Source organism: Pyxicephalus adspersus, chromosome 7, assembly GCF_032062135.1.
Source record: "Pyxicephalus adspersus chromosome 7, UCB_Pads_2.0, whole genome shotgun sequence".
In the NCBI taxonomy this organism is placed as follows: domain Eukaryota; kingdom Metazoa; phylum Chordata; class Amphibia; order Anura; family Pyxicephalidae; genus Pyxicephalus; species Pyxicephalus adspersus.
Window position 1 is genome coordinate 76,676,328 of NC_092864.1, and position 27,606 is coordinate 76,703,933.

The following is a 27,606-nucleotide window of genomic DNA, read 5'->3' on the forward strand; positions in this document are numbered from 1 at the left end:
ATTTTAAGGACACGAGTTAATACTCTTCTCTAAATTCATTACTAATATTAATGCAAGCAGTAGAAAAATCTAAATGTGACCTGGGATAATCCTCTGGAAAAGCTACTGAGCAGCAGAACTCATACCTGCAGAGGCAGTAGTACTATTATTGTAGTAATATAATAAATAATATCAAAGTAGTAATATAATATCAAAGTAATAATAAAGTAGTATTATTATTGCAAGCAGTAGAAATATCTAAATGTGACCTGGGATAATCATCTGGAAAAGCTACTGAGCAGCAGAAATCGTATTTGCAGAGGGAGTTAGTAGTAAAAGGAGACATTCAGTTGTTTTCGTGTGTGCCAATGCACTAGCAGGGAGCATGCTAACAGGGCAAAGAGGAAAAGATGCTTTTTTCCTTCACTATCATTTTACAGGCTTGGCAGGGGACCTTTTAAGTATTGCTGTAGAGAAATCAGTTTTTTTTTTTGCCCCGCCAGACAGGAAAGTGCCTTTTGCCAGAGCTTTGTAAATTTCAAGAATGTATGTACAGGAAAACAAATCCTGGCCGGTAAAGAAGATCTTGAGTATACGTTTCATATATGCTACACTGTAAATGTATGAATTTAAAGCTCTGCATACATTTTCCCTAAAAATATTGCCTGTGGCTTTCGATGTAAAGGGAAGAACAGCCTGTCAATTTAATATTAATTAAATACTGGGGGTGTGACCTACCTGACATTACTGGCAATTCCATGGCTTTTATCTTCTTCCACGCAGCTGTCATGGGCAGACATCAGCAGCAGGATTCCAGTGCTACTTATGACAGGTCTTATTACTGTGAGAACAGCACTTTGTTGGTCAAACATGGCTCCTTCACTCCAGCCATCCGCAAGCAGAAAGGAGGCAAAATGGAGCCAGCTCCTGGCTCACAGGCTGCCGCAGAGCCACCAGCTGATCAGGTGAGCACTGCACAGCGCTCCCGCTCTCTTTGCTGCATAGCCCTTCTCCACCACCACCACCCTCCACAAGCACTTGGGCAAATTGGGATTTAGAATCCTACATCAAAACTTAACTACCAAAACGGTTGGTAGATTTTGAGCAGTTAGTGTATAGAATGGAAAGCATCTACAAATCAGAATCGTCTAAAATGTGATCTGGGGAGAAGGAGGAAGCCGCTGAATAGTTAAGAGGGCAATTAACAAAACACACTGATGCCCTGAACACTTATCCCACTCTCCTGCAACAATCAATTTACCAGCACAGTGATTTGGAAACTGTCAACACGAGGAACAGCATCAGATTACGGGGAATCCCTGAAACCATTGGTACGATATCCAGCAGCCACTGCTATTTTTAACTATCTGCTGCAAAAACCTAAAGAGATCGCTTTATTAAAATTTCTAAAATCCACAGGGCACTGAGCCCCAAAAAGCAAGATTTCTCTAAACCAAAGGACATTATTTGCAGAGTGCATTCTTTTAAGGAAGAAATTATGCAAATAGCTTTCCCTGGGACCACAATTATCTTTAAATAGTCAACCAATACAACTACTCCAAGAGTTTTTATTTCACAGCATGCTTACTTTTTGCTTTTTAGTTTCCCAAGTTGTTCAAGTCACATAAAAAAAACTAGGTTTACTTGTGCTCTAAAATCTTTCTTGATTCAGGGAGACAGGATTTTACTGCCGCCTACACGAGGATTGGGCTCTTACAAATAACTGTAGGCCAGCCCAGAAAATCCTTACGACCAGAATTCCATTTTGTTTTGTTTTTTTATAACGAACAAAAACTTGACTTTGACAGGGTTATTATACTGTAAAGCAATACATAAGCAAATAGAATAATCTAGGTACAGTAAACACATGTTAATGCCTGTGTTTCTGGGCTCTTATACAGTAATGGGAAAGGTGTCACATGAAAAAATATCTTTGTAAAGGAAGCCACACTGGGGTGTGGTCTATTCCTAGTCATGGCTTTTATTAAGATTAGTTTGCCCGTTAGCCATAAGTGCCACATCCCATATTTTTAACAAGAAGACAAAAAATACCACATAGAGTGGATTTTGTGTGGGATTTGAAAGGCACATATCCTCAAAGTAATGACCAAAACAATCTTGTGTTGATCAAAAACAATATACAGTGAGACCTTGGCTAACAAGTGGTCCTGCTAACAAAATTTGGGGCTAACAAATTGTTTTTCACTGTTAATGGGACTCGGCTAACGAATATTGGCTCTGCTAACGAATGTAAAAACAAAAAAAGCAGGAATGAGACACCCGATAATATACTGTGGCAGAAATTGGGAGAGAGGGACATCCTTTGAGTCTGTGTGGCTGTGAATTTGAGAGGTAGGTGTGATTTATAGCAGTGGTCATCAACCTTTTTGGTCCTGAGGACCACTACAATTACCGACTCCTGACCGCTCATGCACAGGGAGCCGGTTGTCACTCAAAGGAGGAAAAACCTCCCCCAGAGTGATGTCATGATGGCATAACCCCGTCCACTTCCCTTCACAGATCTGAACCTGCGATGGAAGAGTGGGCGGGTTGTGTCCACAGACACAGCCTGTCCACGACTCTGGCCGGTGCACCCCGCCATCCTTCTCCTGACCCTGCTTGGGGGTGCACCAACCAGAGCCACGGACCACCAAAATTGTCAACCGCTGATTTATAGCATTTATTGTTTACATACAAACAGATGGGCTTCCCTGCTTGTTCTGTGCAGGACTTGGGGGAGGGGGCGTCTTGCATGACTTCCAGGAGAAATCTTTTGCACACAGCTGATGTTGTGGGTGATCTTAGGGGGGCCCTTCTGCAACCTTTTGTAACCCTTTAATGACCAATACAAACTCTGAAGTTTGTTTCTTTTTGCATATCAAAGCACAGCTTGCTCCAGAAGTTAATGAATGTCTAGGCTTCGTAAAGTTTTTTTTTTTTTTTTGCTTTGTGATTAACTCACAGTAAGGATTTTTTTACAGTAAGCTACACCATGCTGCCTAATATGTTAAGACAATCATCTGTCCTAATTGCATTTATTAAAATAATGTTGCTGTTACTGCGGGAAGCTGTTCATCTCAGCCTTTGGCGAGTTTGACCTTTTATATTGTGTTTTTAATATTTATTTTTTATAATACTCATCTTTAAATTGTGGGCAGTATCCAGAACAAATTATTTTCTGTGATTCTGGAACAAATTATCATTGTTAGTATATCGGCATAGGTTGCTCCAATTAAGATCCCAGTACAATCATCAATTCACATTTGTATATAGATGAAAACCAAACTTGTTAACTTTACTAAACGCGTTTTGCGGACATATAACCGCTTACTCAGTTAATACATGGTGCACATAAGCCAAGTATTTTTTCTTGGAACAATCACATTATCACAACCATGGACTTATATACTTCCACCTTTGCAAGTTTTACCTGCAAATAGCGGTAATCCCGAGTCACACTCAGGGTAGCTTTAACCTAAAAACAACCCCTTATCTTGCTTTGTTGTCGCCCCCGGTCGTTCTGCCGGACCCCGCAGGTCCTGGGAACACGTCCTGCTCTTCCAATCTCCAGAGGCGCAATGCAGAGACTCGTCCATACATACGTCAGTGCGTGCGGATCAGCTCGAAATTTAAATAATTTTGTATTGGATTCAATACAAAATAGCTGTATTGAGTCCAATACAAAGAAACTTTCATATATATATATATATATATATATATATATATGCTACTGTACACTTACATGTATACTTATACTTACTGTATACTTATTTACATGTTTAACTTTTTGTGTTTTTTTTATTTAAAGTTTATTATAAGTGTAATAAATATTGGACATATTTTGGTGAGTTATGCCTAAAAATTAGTCAATGTAAATGTCAATTACAATGTAAAATAAATTTTCATGCAAAAAATAGTAACACTTTTTGCATGGAAATTTGAATGGAATTAAAACGCCATGGAGGTTAAGGGAAGTCCAGGAGGCCATAAATTTCTACCCAACAGTGGGTGTTAAAGGGGTCAGATCTCCTGCAGGGAAGTTATGTCATCCCAGTCAGTCAAGAGCAGACAACAATCATGCTCGAGAAGAGAAGAAGTTGGCGGTCGAAAGGTGAGTATAGGAGGAAATTTGTTCCATGTTAGTAAATGGCATAAAAAATACAATAAAAAATTACACAATAGTACAGACAAACTGTAAACACTTGGGCAAATCTCTTTCCAGTGATCCCAATATTGATACATTGTCTGTAAATTCCCTCCCCCCTCCTCTGGGGGCTATTCCACCCTACCCCACCTCATTATAGAGGCACATGAGGGCACAATAAACAGTAAAACAAACTGCAAAAAATACTTCACCTCCAGCAACTTCAAATAATTGACTCTAAGATGGAGAGACTGCCACTAAAATGGACTAGACTTCCAAAGTAAATACTGAGAGTTCCACATAATGGTGGAGTTCCACATCAGTGGAGCCAATTTACATAGGAGGACTGAAGTGTGGAGTCTGATTCTGCTTTGACGCCAACTGCTATGAGGCAAGCCAAGGCATCCGTTAAGTGGGACATGGAATTCCTAATTCCTGGCAAAACTGTGGAAGGTCTTTCCAGTAGTGTAAAATGTGGAACCTAATGGACTGACCCAATATTAGGGAATGGAGTACAGAGGTACCATCAAAATCAATGGACTGCATGTTCTGGTAGTGCTCATGATTTTCAACTTCAAGTAGTCATGCAACTTGCAAACTACTTCTTTAAATCTGAACAGTAGGCTCAAAAGCCATCTCTAACATCTGCAGCCGATGCTATTTGTGCAATTTTGCTTAGCAAGTGAGAGGTAGAGCATAGGCTAAAAAAAGCTCAAAAATTGACACTGCTAAAGGTAAGGGCTAAAGAACAGGGCAGAGGGACAGAATTAATAAAAACTGGAAAGGGACAGCGAGAGGTTGTGTAATGAGCCAAATATAGTATTTGAGTAAATGATCAAATGAAAGTTGGTCGTGTATGTACATGATTTCATATAGTGGAAGGGGCCAGTTTATGTCATAGAATTGGGCAGCATTAACCATGTGTCTGTAGACATTGTAGTTTAGCATTGCATGCTAAGCAGTCTGTTCTCTACCAAAACACTTTTGTTTTCTGTAAAGGTCCTTCTCATCTTCCTCTGTTCTGTTTCCCCTTGGTTGTTAGGCGGATGCATGTTTGCCCCCCAAGTAAAACCCCACAATAAACTTTTTCACTTAGATGTCTAGCCAGAGTATATCCATGCTTTAGAGACATGTTTAAGGAGTTTATTCCACTACATATCTTGGTGTCATCTGCAAACAGAAACTATTTTTTGTTTACAATCGCTATATCATTTGTAAATGGTAAAAAGTAAGGCTAATTATCATGGCGTTTTAGATTAAAATCCTGATCCTGTGTGGTTGGCACCACCCACATTAAGATCCTTATGGCGTCTTAGATTTAGGATTTTTCGCTTTCATAAGCTTTTTTAGGATAATTTTCGCATACATTTCGCATACAATTTTTGCATTTCCTAGTGTGACAGCTGTGCACTATTGGGATTGGCCATTAGATGGCAGAACGAGTCGGTATTTTATAGGAACTGAAAGGATACGCCTAAAAAGATCATGTCGACCATCTCAGTCAGCGATTTTTAGCCAAGCTGAATGGGTAGTTTATAACTAGAGCTCTGTTTATTTTGTTTTATGCACATATTAACCACCTTGCAGTTAAGCCCGACCTTCGCTCGGGCAAAAAAAAACTGCAAGGATGGTTAAGCCCGAGATTTTGTACATGGTCTACAATTTAAAAAAAAATTTCATGAAAAACAGTGGATCACTTTTGGTACAGAAATCTAGACCTCAGTGTAACGCTCAGGAGGTTAAAGCTGAGGTCTTGCTAATATTTTCTAGCTGTCCTACCTGTCCCCAGCACCCCCAATTAAAAAGCTTTTATGTAAACTGTGTGGTAAGTTACAGCTGACTAATAACTTTTCCACTGCTTTTTGAGACTGATGATCTGCTAATTTAGTAAGAAGAGTAAAAGGCCAAATGCTCACCCCTACCCTTAGGCATTAAAAAAAAAAAGACTTTAAAATGTTTATCCTTGTTAACTGAATTAAAGTTGCTGCAACCCTAATGAAGCAAATATGTCCCCCCTCCTATAGACACTGGGTAGGTGTAAATGCTCCTGCAGGTGAGCAGAAAAGTGAGGGGTAGAATTATTGTGGCATTTTTTGTTTTAAAATAAAAAAGTAGTCATTTTAATCTGAATGCTTTCTATGGGGTGTGCAAATACCTGTAAGACTAGCATGTATAATCGATTTCTATAAATGTTATTGGTCTATGCATTTCATACTAACAAGACATGATTTTAATTTCTTTTCAGGTTCCAGTGTTATAGGCATGGATATTTCTGAACCTGTTGGTAAGTAATTACATGGCAAATGCAAGCCAAACTGTTTTGTGTATTAGTAATGTGGTGTTTGCGCCAAATGTCAAAATTTACCTGAATGTCAGCCAATCGACCTGGGACAAACAAATCCAAACTCCTGTAATGGTTAGTGGTCAGATTTGGCTCAGAACTGAATGCTGTAATGATCATTGACAGTACAGGTAATTGATCTGGCCCCTGTGTTGTGGGGTCTTCCTTTGGAATCTGGAAACGCCCTTTAACCCCCTGGCAGTATTTGCGAATGGGCTTGGGGTGAATTTTATGTAAGCGGTAACCCCAAGCCACAATTGGGGAAGCATTGTAAAGATCCTACCTGCTCCCCATGATCCAGCGGCATCCGCCAGTGATGCCCGGCCGGCTTCTGTGTCCCCTGGCATCATACCCCCGGTGTGATGAATGGGATGCGTGAGGTGCCGGTACGCTGGGGAGGCGTGTCCTGGCGGGAAATTTAAAAGTAGATTACATTACATTAAATTTTTCCCAACAATGCAATATTCCTAATAAGAAATAAATACAGAAGTACATAGTTAACCATTACCTGAATTTTTTTAGTTGTGATGTATAGCACCCCCACCAATCCTGATGGGTGATCATCATACAAGTCTGTGATGTCTTACATTGATCCTGCAGTGACGATCTTTAACGTCCTATAAAGGTGATTCTATCTTGCGATCATCTGATGAAAGACGGTTCTATCCTTCCACGGTTTGAGGTGGGGCATAGATGATTCTATCCTGCCACAGTTTGGGGTCGCGGATAGACGATTCCTGCCGGCTTGCGGTCTCGTATAAACGATTTTATCTTGCCTTTCGTGGGTTAAAAAATATATCTTCATTTGCCCTCTTTCATGATTGGCTGAATGAGTTTAAATGATCGAGTTTACATCACAGTTTTTACTCTATCCTAATTTGCCCTCTAAGTTTGGCTGAAAAACATTCTAAAGCAAGGAATCTGCTAGACTGCAGCAAGTACATGAATCAGTTGGGACAATTCTGATAGGCTCATTGATAGAAGAAGCTTTGTTAGACATCAGACTATCGCAGTATAGAATTGTCTTAATGAGAGCTATTGGGGCTAAATCGACCAGCATGGAACATAACGTATCCAGATAGATAGACCATACATCAGAATAATAGGACACTAAACATTGCAGAGAAGGATCTTTCTTAAAAATGGCAGTATATGCAGAAGGTGTGGCAATGGGCAGTACATATACAATTGAGCTATGCTGACATTTCCAGGAATAGTATACTAAGTGCACAGAGTTTTACAGGACCACACCCCAGGCTGGCTTAACGTTTAAATTAGCATATCATTTTGGTCAATAGCAAGCAGTAAAAAACATTAAAAGAAGAAAAAATGTATTTTCTTTTGTTAGGTGGCTCACCTGTTTTAGGAACTATATACAAAATTGGATAATCCACAAGAAAGAAGGTGAGGGACAGACATGCACAAAGTATGTTGCCAACTAGTAGGAGTTGTACTATGGCTTGCTAAACCTTATAAACAAATCTACCATCAGCTGACGTACTCAAATCTACTTTGTAGAATTTTGCAGATGTATATAGACGACCAGACCGTACACTAAAGCCAGATGAAAGGCTCACAATGTACTTATAGTAATGGTGAAAGTAGCAGTGATTGGAAACAGTGGCTCTTTTGGTTTGCAAATTCATTACATAATTAAATTAGTCAGGCACAAGTCCGTCAAGTTCAACCTCTAGGGAAAAAGGCATATCCCAGATAAAAAAACCCTATGGACCTAGTTAGTCCAGAGGAAGGGAAAATAAAAAACAATTTGGTCCAACCGGAAAAAAATTCCTTCCTGATTTCATGAGGCAATCGGATGTTCCCTGGATCAACAGTCTGTTATGTTTACTTTAAATCCTTAATCCCCAGTTATATTCTTTAATAACCCTAAAGAAATCTAGTGCATAGTTCTCCCTAAAAGGTATTAGCCAGTTGCCTACCCCGCCCAGCTCTCATCAGAAGCTCTAATCCTCTGATGGGATCAGAGTGGGACTGCTCTGTGCTCAGCTGTCATCAATTCAGAAGATCAGTGCTACTGATGAGATAGGTTGGGCAGTAAACTTAGCATTGATTGGAGTGGGACATGACCAGTCCCGCCCCTATCGTCTAACTCATGCAGTGTTTTCTATTAAAAATGAATAAAAAGGTGCCAAAAAATGTAGCTGCCTGAGGTGGGCGTGTGTAATGATGTCTTTGGCAGCACAGTGTGATATCTGTGTGTCTGAAGGCTGCATGTCATATTCTTCAGCCCTAAAACTGTTCAAAACTTCATATCTCCTAAACTGTTGTCGTAACCCTGTTTTTGCGCAAAATGTAACCTCCCCCCTCAGCAGTCACGAGTCACATTTAGAAAAACTTATAAAAATTGAGCATTGGGGTTGCTGTTTCAAAAGAATGTGCACCTTTGAGCCCTAAAATGAAAATTACATAGCAAGGAGCATTGGGGTATAGACCCTAAATTTATACCTACCGGTCTCAAACCTAGAGCTATCATACAATGCTACCCTGTCACCTTCTCCTCTTTGAACCTCAATTTCTCAAGAGCGGCAGGGTGTACAATTGGGTTCCCACGCCAATGCATCTTGCAATGTAAATGACCCCAGGGGTCCACAATTTGCAATTTCAATTTTTGGCTTCTAGACGCACTAGCTTTTGAAAAAACCCCAATTTAAATTTTTTACAAGTTTTTAAACTTTGTGACCCCCCAAATCTGCTATTTTTTTTGGAAGAAATTTTGTTTACTAGTAGCTTTGGGAGTATTCTGTGTAGCCTGAAAATTTGAAAAAGTTGATACCCTGTTTCCCCTATGATAAGGCACTGTCTTATATTTTTTGAAATGTCAAAGTATGCCCTAGGTCTTATTTTCAGGGGGATGTCTTATTTTTCCATGAAGAAGACTACAGTACACATTTATTTTTGAAAATCACTCATGTGCCATTGATTGTCCCCTTCTGATCACTCATGTGCCATTGATTGTCCCCTTCTGATCACTCATGTGCCATTCATTGTCCCCTTCTGTTCACTGACTCACTTTTTTTGCCTTCTACGGCCAGGTAACAGACTCCGTTAGGTGTTAGGGCAGGGCTCAGCAGCTTGCTTGTCCTTCCTGGTGCAGAGTTGCGGGCACGTGTGCGGGCCTTTGAAGTTACTTTCAGTTTTGCTCTGCACTGCAGCCAGCATCAAGGAGTCACACAGAGGCACACGGTGGCAGGTATCGGTGGGTGTCCTATTTGCGGGGGGGGGTGCTTTATTTTAATTTTTGAGCAAAAATCGGGGGGTGGCTTATTTGATGGGGATGCCTTATCATCGGGGAAACAGGGTACGACATATATAGCAGATATGAAGGTTTGAACACAGTTGAGTTGTTAGGCTGCAGAATATGACATGCAGTCTTTATACACACACACATCTATCACAGTGCTGCTGTCACTGTACACAGGCATTTTTGTTATATTTTTAAAATTATATAAAAAGAATAACTTTCCCTTTTGTTTGTTTTTGTGGGGGGGGGGGGGGGAGAGGGAGGACCCCTCTTGAGTTTTTCAGTTTTTTTTTTTCATGCTATGGTGGTAAAGACTGAAGGGGAATCGGCAGCCTCCTCGCATATGTTTGTCACATCAAGCATGTATCATCAAAAAAAAGTAATCCATCTCGCAGATGCACAGTGAAATCATCACTTTTGGAAAGAAAGAAGCTGGAAATTTGCTTAGCTTGATTTGTGGATGAAGTGAAAAATGTTTTTACGGAAGTTCTTCAACTAAATATATCCTCCTGGGCACATCTGAAGTTAAAGAAGTGAAAGGCTCTTAAATATTTTTAAAATTTGTTTTTTGTTAAACTGAAAGAACAGGATAGGACAATTTGATTTAAATGAGCAACTCCCTGCATAAAAGTTAAAGTTTACAGTAGTATACTGGTCGAAATGTTCTTGTTGTTCTGTCTCAAACATGGCTGTCCTTATAGTCATTACTCTGTTAAGGAGCCATCCACCTAGGCTGGGAAATTATCTATCCTCACGTTTCACAGGGCCAAGGTATTCTGTGACCTAGGTCTACTTTTCCTTTTAGGTCATTTCACTTCAACATCCCAAGGGAATTGTCTTCCACATGTTCATTAAGGTAGAGGTTTCACTTTAAGACCAATGCCCTTTTTGGCATCTTGGACAGTTGCCACAATAATGTGTCTTCTAGTGTGATCCTATTTTCAGGTAGTCCCCGGGTAAAGGGCATACGGATGACTCCTAGATACGAATCGGGCTTCCCTGCTCCCTTGTGTGCAAGGACCAAGGCCTGTAGTGGCAGCTGATGGTTTGCATGACATGCAGAAGAAATCTTGTTAAACACAGCTAAGACTGAGCTCTTCTGCAAGCTCTTGTAACTCTTTAATGGACCAAGACAAATTTTGCAGTCACTTTTTTTGCATATCAAAGCACAGCTTGCGCAAGAACTTAATGAATATCTAGGTTTTTTTTGCTTTGTTTGTGAGGATTTTATACAGTAACTGACACCACGCTGCCTACTGTGTTGGGACAAACATCTGCCCTAATTGCATTTTTTAAAACAATGTACCTGTCCTGACTTAAATGTAAATTCAACTTAAGAACAACCTAAAGTCCTTATCTTGTATGTAACCTGGGGACTACTTGTAGTTAGATTTTTAAAATTGTTTTATAGGCTTATACTGGATGACTGGGGACATTGGATCTAACCTTACTCTGTACCACGGTGGTGGGAACTTCCTGGATCTACCAAGACTTTGGTTTCCCATTTTTGCAAAACGGTTGCCTGTCTACAATTCACATCCCACCCTGTATAAAAAATTGTGCATCCTGAGTATGGGAGCATATCATCCCAAAAGGGGGAGATGAACTCTTCTGTTTTCATACCTTCTATGAATGGTAGTCTCTACAAAAATAATATATTACTATTTAAAAATCTCAATAACTACTATTTTTCACCTCATATTCAAGATAAGACTGTTGCATCCATTATTAATATTCATATCGTTTTACAGTATTCATTAGGGGGGAAAAAATTACGCAGAGCTGTACAGAGTTCATAGTCATGTCACTAGCTGTCCCTCAAATGGGCTCATAATCTAATGTCCCTAGCACAGTTATATGTCTTTAAAACAGTCCAAGGTCAAGTTTTTTTGGGGGAAGCCAAATAACCTAACTTCATGTAATTTGGAATGTGAAGGGATCCTCCTGAAGTGGATGCTGTTCCCGCCATGCTGAATTCTATAAGTCATCCAGACGCAGGCATAGGAGGAGGATTCCACAGTTGTCAGTCATTTGTCATTTTGGACCACCTGATTCCTTAGATCGCCCTGGTCCTGCTTTGCCCACAAAGTTTCCAGGCAAGAGCTGTTTCTTTTGTTTTGCACAGCAGATGGAGAGATAAAAGAAGCAGAAACAAGTCATTTGTTCTCCTCCTTTTAACTGCCCAAGAAAAGCTCTTAGTAGACTTTCAGAAAGCCTTTCCATTAAAGTCTGCTGAATTTCCTGGTTCAGCAGGAGACTGACTGAATGCTGCATGAACCTAGATATTCATTAAGTTCTTGCGCAAGCTGTGCTTTAATATGCAAAAAAGTGACTGCAAAATTTGTCTTGGTCATTAAAGAGTTACAAGAGCTTGCAGAAGAGCTCAGTCTCAGCTGTGTTTAACAAGATTTCTTCTGCATGTCATGCAAACCATCAGCTGCTACTACAGGCCTTGGTCCTGCACACAAGGGAGCAGGGAAGCCCTGTTCGTATCTAGGAGTCATCCGTATGCCCTTTACCCGGGGACTACCTGAAAATAGGATCACACTAGAAGACACATCATTGTGGCAACTGTCCAAGATGCCAAAAAGGGCATTGGTCTTAAAGTGAAACCTCTACCTTAATGAACATGTGGAAGACAATTCCCTTGGGATGTTGAAGTGAAATGACAACACCTAACAGGAAAGTAGGGCTAGGTCACAGAATACCTTGGCCCTGTGAAACGTGTGGGTAGATAATTTCCCAGAGACTGAATGCTGCATTAAATGTTTGTGTCTTGACAAAATCTCTCCTACACTTCTGATAAATATTGGTGGAAATTGTTTTCTCCTACCCTCATTTGTTTTAGTGTTATTCAAGGGTTTTGGTTATTTTGTGTTTACAGGACCACTGTTTCTGCTTACAACATCTATCTAAACACAGCTTTAGTCATGGACCATGAAAATGGTTGCACTTGCCATGGGTAGCCATAATTTCTTTTATTGTCTTTCTATCTATCTACCTACCTTCAAGCTCACCCTAAATGTCATTCAACATTCATGTATAACCAGAGTACTTGTCTGATATGTTGCACTCTGCACTTTTACAGTTGAAAATGGAGAGACTGAAATTTCTCCTGAGGAATCTTGGGACCACAAAGATGAACCAAATGAAGCGGAACCTGGAGGTGGCTTCTCAGGAGATGGAGGATCCACTGAAGAGGTGGCTCAAGAAATGGAAGAGGAAGAGGAGATCACAAAACCTAAGACTGTTATTGCACCACCAGATGCCCCCAAAAAAGAGCATGTTAATGTGGTCTTCATTGGGCATGTTGGTAAGCTGGTATTCCTCCTCTATTGGATGTCGGACAGATGATAGACAACAAATGCAGTTCTGTATTTATTTTTAATAAATTAATTTTGTTTAATGTAGATATTTGATTTTGACCTGGTATCAACCTTTTTTGGTCGCTTTACAGCAGGGATAGTTTTTGAGATGAGTAAACAGCACATGGAGGTAGTTTGTGCCGACAAATAAGCATGCTGATAGAAAGGGAAAGCTAAGTGGCAAAGCATCTCATCAATATGCTGCTTTTCTGTTCACTGTCGATTCCCGGGCTGGATGTGGGTCTGTTATAACCTGCATGTATCAGAAGTGTGTAAATGATGCTGGCCAGATTGTAAACAATTTCTAAAAGTAAAAATGGCCAATTTTAATGGCTTAATCAGTTTTTGGCTGCACTTCTGCTTTAAAGTGTTTTTTTGGCCAGGCCCAATTTTTTTGTATGCCGATGCCATTTGACCATTTCCTTATCTTTTAAAGCTGAATGATTTTATGTACTAACTCTGTTTTAGGTAAATCTAATTGTTTTTTTTTTTTTGAATGCCATAGGAAATGTTTAAATCCTGATGGATAAATGCCTTTTAAAACCCCATTGTACACCTTCACATTGATTGTACAATAAACTTTAGATTTTGTAATAAGGGGATATGGATACTGTTGATAGCCGTTTGTGTCAATGCAAATTGTGTAATTCCTACTTTATTTGTGTAAAATCACTTAATGCATTTTTTTTAATAGATGCTGGAAAATCAACCATTGGTGGACAAATTATGTAAGTAGATACAACATTTCTGAAGAGATGTATAACCTTTAAACATCAGATTATGTGGTCATTAGCTCCCTTACTCAACCAACAGGTGCCTGTCCACTAGATGTATTTACGAGGGGGTGCTGAGAAGTTTCTGGCTTTGCCCAGAAAGAAGAGAGCCAGAGTTATGAAATAACACATTTATTCAACATATCCCCCCGCCCGGACTGATGCACTTGGTACAGCGTAAGTGCAGCTTTTCTAGACCGTTCAAATAAAATTCTTTTGGTTGGGCCGCAAATCAGCTCTCAGCTGATGTCAGAAATGTCCTCAAAACGTTGCCCCTTCAGGTGTTTCTTAAAATTCGGGAACAGATATTAGTGCGAAGGTGCCAGGTCAGGTGAGTACGGGGGGTGGTGGACCAAATGGAAACCCAGGGTGTTCAGTTTAGCAGCCACAACGTTGGACATGTGCGCAGGTGCATTGTCCTGCAAAAAAAGGATTCCTTTGGTCAACTCTGCACAGCGTTCCGTCTTAATTGCCTCCTTCACTTGGTCCAGGAGGTTAGCATAATACTGTCCGGTAATACTAGAGCTGTGAGGTAGGTAGTCCACCAACAGAATACCATCTTTGTCCCAGAAAACAAAGAGGGTGGCGCTAGGTTTCATCCTCAGTCACTAACCTAGCCAAAAAGTCCTGTGTAGCTTCAAAATTGGCCAAAACAGCTTTGGATGCTTCAACTCGTTCCTTCTTCTGATTACTGTTCAAACATTTCGGCACCCACTTCGCTGAAAGCTTGCGCATGTCTAGGATAGTGGTGATAACAAACCCAACATGCACATGTGAGATGTCACGTATCTGGGCTATCTTTTTTGCGGATTTTCGCCGGTCCTCAGTAATCGGCTCATGGACAGCATCGAAGGTTGCCGGGTCAGTTGAGGTTTGGGGGCGCCCACTGCGGGGCTCATCTTCAACGTTGAAATGCCCAGTCTTTAAACAAGATATCCAGGTTATGACAGTGCTGTAGGAAGGACACTTCTCCCCCAGTGTTTGTGCCATCTCAGTGTGATTGTCCTTTGCTGACTCTCCCTGCAGAAACAAAAACTTCATGACAGCTTGTAACTCCAACGACGGGAAACCTGCTTGTGCCTCTGCCATCACAGCTTCTCACTAAAAGAAAAACAGTTTTAAGAATTGCAAAGACAATTTAAGAATTGTTACATACTAAGATATTAGGCTGCCATATGCCCCCACACTCATTTTTCAGTTTCATCTGGAAGGGGGCAAAGCCAGGAACTTCTCAGCACCCCCTCGTAACTAAGCAGGGCTTTTTTTTACCTTTGTGTTTTTATTCCGATTTGTTTACATGTTGTATACACTTTGTTGTTGTCAATATGGCTACATGATTTTAATGAATACCATAGAAACTGTTGATACAGATGTTATTAGACCTGTTCATCTGTTTGATTAATTTTTGCATTCATCTTCAGGTTTTTAACTGGTATGGTTGACAAAAGAACACTTGAGAAATATGAAAGGGAAGCAAAGGAGAAAAACAGAGAAACATGGTAAATTATTTAATCTTTTATCATTTTTTTTTCTATGTTACTCTCCTCAGCTTTATGATGTTTAGGAAAGAAAGCAGGTGAATTACCTAGGTTGTATGTTGAAATCCATACAGGGGGGATATAGGTAGAATTCTTGGTCAGTACAGCCTTGTACTGGTCTACCTATGTGGAAAGTGCAGATCTGTAAGGGAAACCCTGCAGGTTCTTTAAATAAAGCTTTAAGAATCTACAGGGGTTAGAAAACAAAATCAGCCTTCAAGAGAGAAGGTGCAAGTGTTTGGGGATGAGCAGATAATTTTTGTGAAGCTGATTTCAAAGCAAAAATCTATTTTTTTGCAGTAGAGATATTTTTGTAAAAAGAAAGGTAATTTTCACCATTACACAAGGTTGACTAGTTTTAAAATATTTTGTTTCTAATGAAAAAATGTTTATCTTATTTTATTTACAAAAAAATGGTAATTGGACACAATCCCATAAATTCCCCAACACTCCCAGTCCTTTTGGTTACAATACTATATTAAGTGGCTTTACGAATTAACTTGATAATTTGGCAGGCGACAGAAGTGTTTTGACAGCTGTACTTTGAGTTAGGGAATCGCATGCTTTTTTTTTTTCTGTTACAATAGTTTTTATTAAGTAATAGTCACATAGTAGTACAGAAAACAATAACAAATGATAATACAGAGGGACTTTACAGTATCACTAGCAAGAAGTACAAATAATACTATTCCCTTATCAAAAAAAGGAACATCAACCCCTTTACAACTGCAAAACCACTTCCAAGGAAATGTGGGAAACAAACTGGGAAAAGGGACAAGTGGGAAGGAGAGTGGGGAAGAGGGAGAAGAAAGAGTAAAGTATGGCAGGGAAAGGGTGAAGTAGTCCCCTGAGCGATATAAAACCGCATTATATGGAAAGAGTATCTGGCCCCAGTTCGATATAATCTATCCAAGGGGTCCAGACAGCCAAAAACTTGGGGTGCCTGTCCTGACCAATAGAGTTCAGCTCCTCATTAATCATAATTCCATTTTTGTTTTTTTTCTTCTTGTCTGGTCTGCCAAAAAAATTAGTCAATGAGTGGGACTTCCACATTTCTGAAAACCAACCAATTAAGTAAGTGTGCCTAGTGGGTGTATGCTGCAAGTGTTTCTTAAAGTTGGTCTAGGAAAGTCCAGAGCCAAATATTAAATAGAAGGGCAGTCCCAGGACCTGTGTGCTTAGTAAGAAAAAGAAGCAAGTACCACAGGCAGTCAACACAGCGGCAAGTTTATGGTAGAGAGTGAAGTGTTGTATAGGCTTAGTACAGCAGTCACTTCTGTTAAGGGGACTGCAGCCAGACAATGTGGAGGTCCTGCATTAGATACTGAATTCACTGCAGGTGAGCAAGGTGTCCCTAGCTATCCTCCGAACAATAAGTAATCCCAGGTAAGCCTCAAGGAGGAGAAAGTTTAAATGTTTTTTACTTTTTGGAGAGTAGGATTAGGTGGGTAGTGCTTTAGTGTTATGGCCCAGATGGCCACCAAGCAACTCGCTTAAAACCAGGTGAGCACTGACCCTGGGTAAGGCTAACTCTGATGACTTTTGTGCGCTGAAGGAGCAGCAAGGTTGCCTTCCTAAAATGTGGTGACCATCTTTGCCTCCGCCACTGGAAATCCATATAATGATTTTTAACTTTTTCCTTTCGGTACATGGTTCCACAGGTCCCTCAATCAAAATGTTGAAGCTTATATCTCACATTTCACCTAGTAAATTTTTCTACACTCCCTAGTTATTGGGAGTATTGTGTGTCCTATGTTTTTTATGCCATCTTCTTATTCAAAAGAAATTGTACTGCACTCTAGATGTGATAAGAGGTGTCTACCTAAAAATGACAGTGTTTGTCTTTCGAAGACAGTCCTTGTCAAGAATCTTTGATGGGTCTCCATCACTGCTCGGTCTATCTATGAATTCTAGCTTTGGGTGTAAGATCTTGCATTAGGCAATGTAACCCAGTTACAAAATATCTGATGGTTAGCGTGGCTGCTTTGTTAATGTTCACGTCACTTCAGCTTTATACCTCCCTCTATACTTTGTTCAGATTTTCTTATGCCTGCCTCCTTTGCATGGCCAATTTTCTGCCTAAACTCCAGTGTCCCATGTTTTGTAAAAAATGTAATCCCAGTAGATTTCATACAGCAAACCTATACTCTAGTACACCAGGTATCCCCAGTGGGCAGCAAATAATTGCTCTTTCAGTTGAATAGATTGTACTGGGCTGCATATGAAAAAAGGAGATTTCAGCAAGAAAAAATAGCATGTTAGTTTAGTTCTTGAAGTAGAATAGATACAATCATGGACAAAAATATTGGCATCATTTCATTTATGTCAAAAATTCACCACAAAATTGTAAATGCATTGGGATTTTCATGTCTCTTTTGTTGGCACTGGAACTGAAGAACAAAAATCTTAGAAATTCCATGCTAAATGAAAAAAATGGCCCAGACAAAATTATTGACCTTTTTAGAATTGTACTTAATTGTATTTCAAGCATGTGATGCTCCTTTATTTGTAATTCAACTCTCCTGTAGCAATTGCCAGGTGCTGGCAATATGGAAAGTCCCACTTGCAACCAGGTAAAATTGGGAGATGTTGACTCAGTCTTGTTCTTGGTTGTCTGTGTGTAACACTCTGAGCGTGGAGAAAAAAAGAGGAGCAAAGAATTGTCTGAGGATTTGAGAAACGAAATTATAGAAAAGCATAGACAATCCCAAGGCTACTAGTCCATCTCCAGAAATCTTAATGTTCCTGTGTCCGCAACATTGTAAAAAAAATTACAGCATGGCGCTGTAGCTAATTTCTTGACCTGGACAAAGGAGAAAGATTGCCAATATGTTACAACAAAGAATTGTTTGTATGGTGGATAAAGAACCTTCATCAACTTCCAAACAAGTTCAAGCTGACCTGCAGGCACAATGTACAACAGTGTCTGCTTGCACCAGTCAACATCTGAATGAAAAGGGACGCTATGGCAGGAGACCCAGGAGGACCCCACTGCTAAAACCGAAACATAAACAAGCCAGATTGGAGTTTACCAAAATTCTCCTGTGCAAGACACAAACCTTCTGAGAGAATATCCTCTAGACAAATTATACAAAAATACAGCATTTTGGTAACACACATCATTCAAATGTTTACACAAAACAAAAAGAAGCCTTCAAAGAAAAGAACACAGTCAAATGACAAGGAGAGTTACTGATGTTTTGGGGTTGCCATCCCTTCTTCCCCTAGAATGGATCTTCCTTCTGGCTATGTCACCCAATCTCGCACTGGGCAAAAAAAGGACATTTTCTTTACATAAAGGACATAAATAGAGGAGTGACAATATTTTTTCTCATAATTGTACAGAGCAACATAAAAATATTCAGTTTCTCTGCAAGCTGAGTTGACAGGCTGCCGTTGCCTCTTACTTTCAGCTCTCTTGACCTTTATACCCTCTCACTTTCAGCTCTCTTGCCCTGCCTTGCACCATCCTCTCCTGTGTCATTCACAGAAAAGTTTCCAAGCTATTGTCATCACCGCCAGGTGGTTAGTGAAATATGCCAGGCACTGTGACCGGCAAAAAGACATTGAACATGTAGGGGTATTGACACTAAATAGGGCTCTAACCTTTGTTTTGCACAGTGTATTGCTTCATATTATTAGTTGCTAAACTAACCAGTTACAGAAAAGTATTGTGTCCTTAATGACCTTCTTGTGAAAGTATTGTGTAGTGTGGAGTTCAAAGCTAACATACGTGCTTTCCTCTTCCAGGTACCTGTCATGGGCTTTAGATACAAACCAGGAAGAACGAGACAAAGGTAAAACTGTAGAGGTTGGCCGTGCCTATTTTGAGACTGAGAGGAAGCACTTCACGATTCTTGATGCCCCTGGACATAAAAGCTTTGTTCCAAATATGATTGGAGGAGCCTCACAGGCAGATTTAGCTGTACTGGTAAGAATGACATCCTATTTGTAACTATTTTTTACAGCTCACTCCCTATTATGCTGGCTATACAGTATTTGTTCAAAAAAGTTTAATACAATTTAAAAATCCAACCTTCAGTTTTTATGTTGTTGGCAATTTTCCCAATATGAAGCAGTCTGTTTGTAGAAAAAGTTTAATAAATAATTTAAAAATCCAAACTTTTTCAGTTTTTGTTAGCACTTTTCCCATTATAAAGCTCTTCATTTGCAGAAAATAATACCTATGCTTATCTTATTTCATTTTCCAGAGGTGTCCCACTTGCACCTATATTTTTGTTTACCTGTATCTTTCCATTCTAGAGATATTAGGGTTCAAGATAGAGGGGCGGACAATTATTTATATCAGGACAGAGCAGCACATTTGATATGTAGAGATTTTATGTTCTCATAATGCCATAGAAGTGAAATTTTAGGAGTGTTTATACGCGTGTCTCTTACTTGGACCTACATTTTCTGTTCTTACACCTTCCTTTAACAGAGAATTTGGGGTTCAAAGAAAAGCAGCAGACAGGATAGCATAGCATGCCAGTTAGTTTTGTGAAAGGTAACTATAAATGTAGGGGTCGCTCCCCAATGCTCCTTGATAAGACACTGGATGTCATGCCCCCATCTGCTGGGCAGGGGAAATCCACAGCTTCCTGGGATATTTGCATGTCATATCCCGGGTGGCTGTGGGATGCTCCTTCTCCTTCTTTTTTTTTTTTTTACATTGGGAAGTAATGTCACCTGATCTCATGCCTGTACAGTGCAAGTTTGGGTGACGTGGGGAAGCACTTGGAAGAAAGAAAATGGCAGCACTGAATGAAACGGTGAGCATCAGAAAAAAAGAGGGAAGCTGAGCCGGCGTGGGGCTTGCCAGGCTTAGTTTGTAGACAAAGCAAGTGATTTTTTTTTGTCCACAGTAAGTGAAAGTAAGTTAATCTTCACTATTTGTATTCGGCCAAACCATGAAAAGGAGCAGGTCACCAAAACTTGTGTAGTATTGGGGTGAGATTCAAGGTAAACAAACGGTCTAAATTGGCAAGGATTGGCACCCCTATGTATTTAATTGCCTCCTCTACTCATTTAAATTGGAAATTTTTGGTTACCTGATTTTTCAGAGCTACTCGAGAGTGATACATCTGCGCATTTGGGATGATTAACTTTGAAATTAGAGAGACTACCATATTCTTTGAGTTCTTTTTCTGGTAGAAGACCAGAAAAATTAAGTCGTCCGCAAATGCAGCAACTTTCTGCGCTTTACCCACTATCTGCAGCCCCGTAATATTCCCCGAAGTCCTGACATGGCACAGAAAGAGTTCCAGGGTAAGGATAAAAATCAACGGGGACCGGGGACAACCCTGCCTAGTACCGTTCACAATTGACAGGGGCCCTGATAGAAACCTGTTAACCCATACCGATGCAGAAGGCCGGGAATAGACAAAGTGGATTCAGGACAACATACAATCCCCCAGCCCGACATGGGCTAACGTCTGGGTCATGAATTGCCAGTCCACCCTGTCAAAGGCCTTCTCTGGATTGGTGGATAGGAGAAAGGCAGGAACCTTGGGTTTTTGTGCTGCATAGAACCAATTGAGCACCCTAGTGGTGTTGTCCCTAGCCTCTCGGGAGGGGACAAAGCCAACCTGGCCTGGGTGAATAGTTTTACTTATTATAGATTGAATTCTAAGGGCCAGAATTTTTGTGAAAAGTTTTAAGTCCTGGTTCACCAGGGAAATTGACCTGTAACTTGCACACGCAGGCTGGTCCTTTCCCTCCTTTTGGATAACTGAAATATGCGCACTTAAGGATTCCGGAGACAACCTACCTCCTCACGTGAGCAAGTTACAGTTGTTCCTGGAATGTCTTATTGTAAACCAGGGTGAAACCCGTCTGGACCAGATTTTTTACCAGATGGGTTAGTTTTAAGTGCTCTAAGAAGATCTGTGTACATAATAGGGGATTCTGAGGTCTTGGACTCCTCCTGGGATAATTGGGGCAAGCCCGATTTTTCAAGGTATTGCTGTATCTTAAGTGTTCTTTCGGTTGCACAGGGTCCCACAGAGACGGGGAGGTGTACAGAATTTTGAACATGAAACCGCATTCAACAAACCAAAACACACTAGATAGGGGCTACCCTGAGATATAAAAAAAAGTTAAGACTATAAGGCATCCACCCTGTGTTCATCTCCAAGATCGGATCTGTTCAGACCGACAGAACACACTATAGAATCAACAAAACTTAGTTGTAAAAGATTGAGCTCCCAATAAAGACAATAAAGTGCAATGAAACATTGTCGGGAGCAGTAGGTATAGTACACTAGTTCCGCTGTCAATGATAATTGCTGGTGGAATCCAATTTGGATCTTTTCCCATTACATAGTTTTTGCTGGACCGACCAGTCCTGTCCAACCGGGACATCCAGAAAGCAAGCATCAGTTGGCCCATCCGGCAAGGATACTTGAGGCAGCGAGAACGTGGCCAGAAATTAGGGCAGATGTGCAATGCTACAAAAGACAGCCGCAATACCATTCTTGAAGGCCGATAAGTGATAGGGGACCCCCACCGATATCTGATCCCTTGAGCCCCCAATACATCTGAAAGAGGGCACAGGGGCCTGTGGGGAGCCAGGGTATGACATGATATATCTTGCAAGAGCATTATCAGGGAGCCCTTGTACAGCATTTTCTCCTGCATACGTGCCACCCTCAAAATGTCCTCTTTGATAGGAAAGCTTACAAATAACAACCCTCGATCTGGGTCCTGGGGTCTCTGGCCTAGAGCGCGATGTACTTATTCCATTTCTATAGGATTATGGTATTAAAAAGAGAGAGAACCACACCAGACAGGTCAGGCGACTCCACGGAGACATTGTATGCGATAAATATTACACTTTTACAATTCTCCAAATTGTCCTGCTGCAACACCAGCCTCTGTAGTAATAGATTATTTATTCAAAACTGCCCTGTGTTTGTCAGAAGCACGTTTTAGGTTATTTGTCGCCTCTTACACTGCTAGGACCCTGGTTCCAAGATCTTCTGGAGATTTGCTATCTCACTCCATACAGTGTTTTAAGTTCAATTCATACATGCCTCCAGGTCCACTTTAGTGAGGCCAGGGTATGTAGCAGATTGTTCCCCTATTGCCTCTAGTGAGAGTGCAGGAGATGAGGGTGGGCTGGAGGATGCCAGAGATCTCCTTTCTGACTCCTTATCTTTCTTGGGAGAAGCTGATAAGGGATCGTTAGTCATGCTCTGGTCATCTGCCCGCCGCATAGTCTCAGCCGGCGTCATTTTTGAGGTGTCTCTGCATCCCTGGGAAGAGGAGGGAGCCTAATCAAATCGAGGAAAAGGTCCTCCATTGCTTGTGATTGAGGCGATCTCTGGCGTGCAAAGTAGTAGTGTTCTGTCTGCGACCCATCTTACCAGGGAGACAGCTGGTGAGTACGGATATCCAAGCTTAAATGCGGTGTCAGGCGAGAGCTCCAGTGTTCACGTCCTACCAAGTATGGCGCATGCGCAGTCTCCCTTTTTGCTGTGAACTAAGCCTACCTTGTTACACTATAAATTAATTACACTTTTACACTACATAGTAGGTCATGTTGAATAAAGACATAAGTCTATCATATTCAACCACTAGGAAAGAAAACATATCCCATATATAAAACCCTATAAACATAGTTGGTCCAGAACAGGGCAAAAAAAAAACCCTGGTATTTGCTTCAGCAGGAAAAAAATTCCTTCCTGATTCCATGAAGCAATCAGATGTTCCCTGGATCAACAGTCTTTTATCTTTACTTTGAAGCTTTAATACCCAGTTATGTTCTGTGCTTCTAGAAAAGCATCCAGCTTTCTTAGTAATCTATAGTAGTTGCTGAAACTACCATTCCACATTTTCCCAGACCTTACAATGAAAAAACCTTTCCTTATCCGGAGCTTAAACTACTTTTCCTCCAGACGCAAAGAGTGCCCTCTTGTACTTTGAAATGATCTCAAAGTGAAAATAGAGAGGCGAGTTCTCTATATGGACCGTATATGTGTGTATGTATATATGTGTGTATGTATATATGTGTGTGTATGTGTATATATATATATATATATATATATATATATATATATATATATATATATATATATGTGTATGTGTGTATATATATATATATATATATATATATATATATACACACACACACACACAGGATGATCATAATCCCCCCCCTTATACATCTCAAGGGAGAAAAGATTCAGCTCAGCTATTCTCTCCTCATAGTGGAGTTCTTCCATTCCTTTTATTAGTTTAGTTGTCCTTCTCTGCACTCTCTCCAATTCCACAATGTATTTTTTGTTAACTGGTGCCCAAAACTGGACTACATATTCCAGATGAGGTCTTACCAATGCTTTGAACAGGGGCGGGATTATGTTTTTTTGATACAGGAAAGTGCTTTGCTACCTTTAGATACTGCAGCTTGGCATGATCTACCATAACCCCCAGATCCTTTTCTATTTCTAACTCCCTCAAATGTATTCCCCCTAGACAGTGTGAAGCATGCATGTTATTAGCCCCCAAGTGCAAACCTTTACATTTATCTATATTAAATGTCATTTGCCACTTGGCTGCACTTGACTACTAGTGGTTCGTAGTCATATGAGGGTCAGAAGAAGAAAAGGCGTTTCGGCAGGAGCCAGCAATAGCCGGTGTTTTGCCCCCTCATAAGCCGCTCGTGTAATAGGAAGGGAGAGAGTGATATTAAAAGGATTTGAATGAAATTGTGCACCAGAAAGATTTTTGATGACCAGTTGAATAAGGGGGTTGTGTGGTGAAACATGGAATTAATGATATTATAAGGGATAATAAAAGGTATCAATATGGTAATATAATTGATGGAGATTATCAAATGATGGAGTCACACTTAGTCCTTAAATGGTAGGCTTCCTTTACCAGACCACATTTCCCAGGCATTAGTGGGTCCTGCCCTAATTTTATTTTTTATTTTTTTTAACAGGTAATTTCTGCACGCAAAGGAGAATTTGAAACTGGTTTTGAAAAAGGAGGACAGACACGAGAGCACGCTATGTTAGCAAAAACAGCTGGTGTAAAACATTTAATAGTTCTTGTTAACAAAATGGATGATCCAACAGTGAACTGGAGCATTGACAGGTACCAAAATATCTGCCTAAAAGTACATTGTGTGCGTTTCTTAAGTGAAAATTGCCATTAAGAGAAACTTTACAATAAAGCCATTGAATATTCAACTCTCTGCTGCTCTTGCCACCAATCTCCTGGAATTGTGGAAAGAAACCTCTAGCTGAAGATCCTTGGGTAGTTAGATAGTTGAGTGCTCAGTGTCATCTGTGTGGCGAGTCCTTTATTGTAGTTATATTTTACCAGTCGCTTTAAAACAAGAAGGTTGTTAATCTGAATACTCTGCAGTGTGTTTATTAGAAGAAGAAGTTGAGGCTGGTAACTTTACAAAGTAAAAAAAAAAGGTGAAACTTTTAGTCCTGAGAAAGAGTACATCCAATTTATTGCTAAGGTTTTTAAATATCAGGACATTTACTTGTGATTTACTTGTGTAGGGTATGTAAGCCTTTTTTTGACTTTTTTTCAAACTGTTTTTTCATTTTCAGATATGAAGAATGTAAAGAAAAGCTTGTACCCTTCTTAAAGAAAGTTGGTTTCAATCCTAAAAAAGATATTCATTTTATGCCATGTTCAGGGCTCACTGGTGCCAATCTGAAAGATCCCATAGATTGCTGTCCTTGGTATACGTAAGTAATAACTTTTTTTTACGTTTAGACACTGGCATTACTACTAAAAAGGAATAAAAAAAACAATTTGCAGGATTTAAGCCCAAAATCATTTTCTCGGAGCCTGAGGGAAAATTATTTCATTTTGGGTTTTACTGCCACCTCTAGGAGAATTGGATACTGCCAAACACCTATGCAAAGATATTCAGGCTTGCAAATCTGGGAAACTCTACATAGCATGAGGTGTCCTGCTCATAAATAGCTTGGCTGCAAAAGCTTGTCATGTGACCTGTCCAGGATGCCAGGCTTTAGCAGATTTCTCTTGCACCTTCACAAATACCTTGATGTTGGAAGGCCCAAGTGGCCTTTTTTGGCGGTGCGGCCTTTACATGAGAAGACCCAAAAGGTGAGTGTTGGACTGTCTAGAGAAAGTAAATAAAGAGGTGAGTGTTCCCAATCTAGAGAAGGTAAATAAAGAGGCATTAGGTAAATAAGAGATGTTACCCTGGTCTGCTTCACAAGTTTGGTTGCTAGTGTCTAAGCCTTCTAAATGTGGAATTATAAACCAAATGTGAAATACTTAATGTGTAAAAGCTGTACATTGCCTTTCATGAACATTTATTTTACAGTATAATATAGTATGAGTATAATTTTTTTTACATTTTTTAAAAATTTTAAAATATATATTTTTTTATTAAATTGTTTCCAACTTTTTTAATACTCATACTAATATACTGTAAAATAAATTTTCGTGAAAAACAATGTACCGCTTTTAGACATATAAATCCAGACAGAAATTGACTGTTTTAGGAGGTTAAAGAAAGATGAGGCTTGTAATTAGACAACTTCTTAAAATAGTTAAGATAAAGAATGTTGAACTATAACTATGGATGGGTTCAAAAACATTTGATTGTACATAGCCGAGACCCACAGTCTCATAAACAGTGGAAAAAAATTGTTAGCTGAAAAATTTGTTCCAAGGGACACTCGTTAGCCCGAGGTATCACTGTATATTGAATAATGCTTATATTTGGTGTTTGTGTTTTTTATGTGTATGTAAGAAAAAAAAACTGTACATTTTGAAAGCAAAATTGAGTTCAGGATTGGAGGAGGTCATCAGCATCCTTCAGTTATTTTTATCTCAGAAGTTTATCAAACTGATGTCAAGGACACAAATTTGAAGCCTGTCCACTAGGGCCCTTGTATTTGACTGCAGCCTATTTGTTTAAAGTTGTAGCAGAGATCCCCACACTGATCCTATTCCACACTACCAGCGACCGGTCACTGTGGTTTTTCCTGCTGATCCCTATGCCATTAATATGTTTTTGCAGTGCCTAGGGGGGATGCTGCTAGAACCATGGCTACTGGTGGGGGGGGGGGGGGTGTCATTTACTCACTTATTAGCCTAAGAAGTGGAATAGGATTGATGCTGGAAGCTCTTTGATTTGGCAAACAAGCTTTCAGTTTTCCTAGAGTTGTTTTATCTCCTACACATGGTCACATTATCTGATTGCCTGAACAGAGAGGTCTCACATTGTTTGCCTTATATGCTTTTTTTCTGTGGGGTTGGTGGGGAGTTGTCTCCTTTCTTTTTGGCATGTCGATTTTATGACTGAAATGTTTGTGTCCTATGGTTTATTGCTAAACACAATCAGATGCCTATATCTACATTCTAATGCCTGACTGTAAATTATGAAAGCTTTGTCAGAATTCAACCACAACATTTTTTTAGTGTCCAGTGATGGCATGATCAAAAATAACTTTGTTAATGTTACATCTCATGTTCTGGGTTGAGTTGCATATGGGAATTTATAATGCACAGTTAATTGTTGGTATCTGTTATAGGCCCCCAGCGCTTAAGAGATAGAGAATCAACTACTTACACAGGTAGATTTTAACTACCCTGATATTGACTTGTATAATGGCATCACTTGCATACCTAAAAGGCAGGAATTTTGTGAATTTAATACAAGATAATTTTATGGTACAACATATACCAAACCAAAATATAAATGATTATGTGCTGGGCCTAGTTTTTTAAACAATGCAAAACTTAACAAATGTACATAAAAAATAAAACCTGGATAGTGGTGGCCATAATGTGATTTAATTTAACTTGGTTGTAATCAGGAAGCAAGTCTGTCCTACACAAACATACTGCAAAATATATTCCTGTGTGTATTAAGTTTAAGAGGCAAACATTAAAACCCATGTAGCTCACAGCTAATGTTAAAAAAAAAAAAAGCCAAAATGTGTAAACATTTGAAATGAAAAACTGCAATAAGATCAGGTCTGAGCATATAGATAGGCTCCCTAGAAAATGTCTTGGAGTTGGTAACTGGGAATAAAGAAAAGACATATTTACTAAACACCGTTCACAAATAGATATTGTACAAGTGGAGAGAGTTCAAAAAAGGGCAACTAAACTAACAAGGAATTGAGGAGCTCTACTAAACTGAATCTTTTCTCCCTTGAGGCGTTTGAGGGGGCCCTAAATAAAGTCATGGCCAAAAAT

The 27,606-nt window shown here is 39.8% G+C and overlaps 1 protein-coding gene across 1 annotated transcript in view; it reads left to right on the forward strand.

Annotated features, from left to right (window-relative positions):
* Positions 1–27,606, forward strand: part of GSPT1 (G1 to S phase transition 1) — a 51,552-nt gene that overhangs the window by 8,566 nt on the left and 15,380 nt on the right. Inside the window, exons 3-9 of the mRNA XM_072418994.1 lie at positions 6,369–6,407; positions 12,815–13,039; positions 13,786–13,819; positions 15,286–15,363; positions 19,153–19,333; positions 24,347–24,501; positions 24,972–25,112. Of these exons, the coding sequence (XP_072275095.1) occupies positions 6,369–6,407; positions 12,815–13,039; positions 13,786–13,819; positions 15,286–15,363; positions 19,153–19,333; positions 24,347–24,501; positions 24,972–25,112 (853 nt within the window). The remainder of the gene's footprint in view (positions 1–6,368; positions 6,408–12,814; positions 13,040–13,785; positions 13,820–15,285; positions 15,364–19,152; positions 19,334–24,346; positions 24,502–24,971; positions 25,113–27,606) is intronic.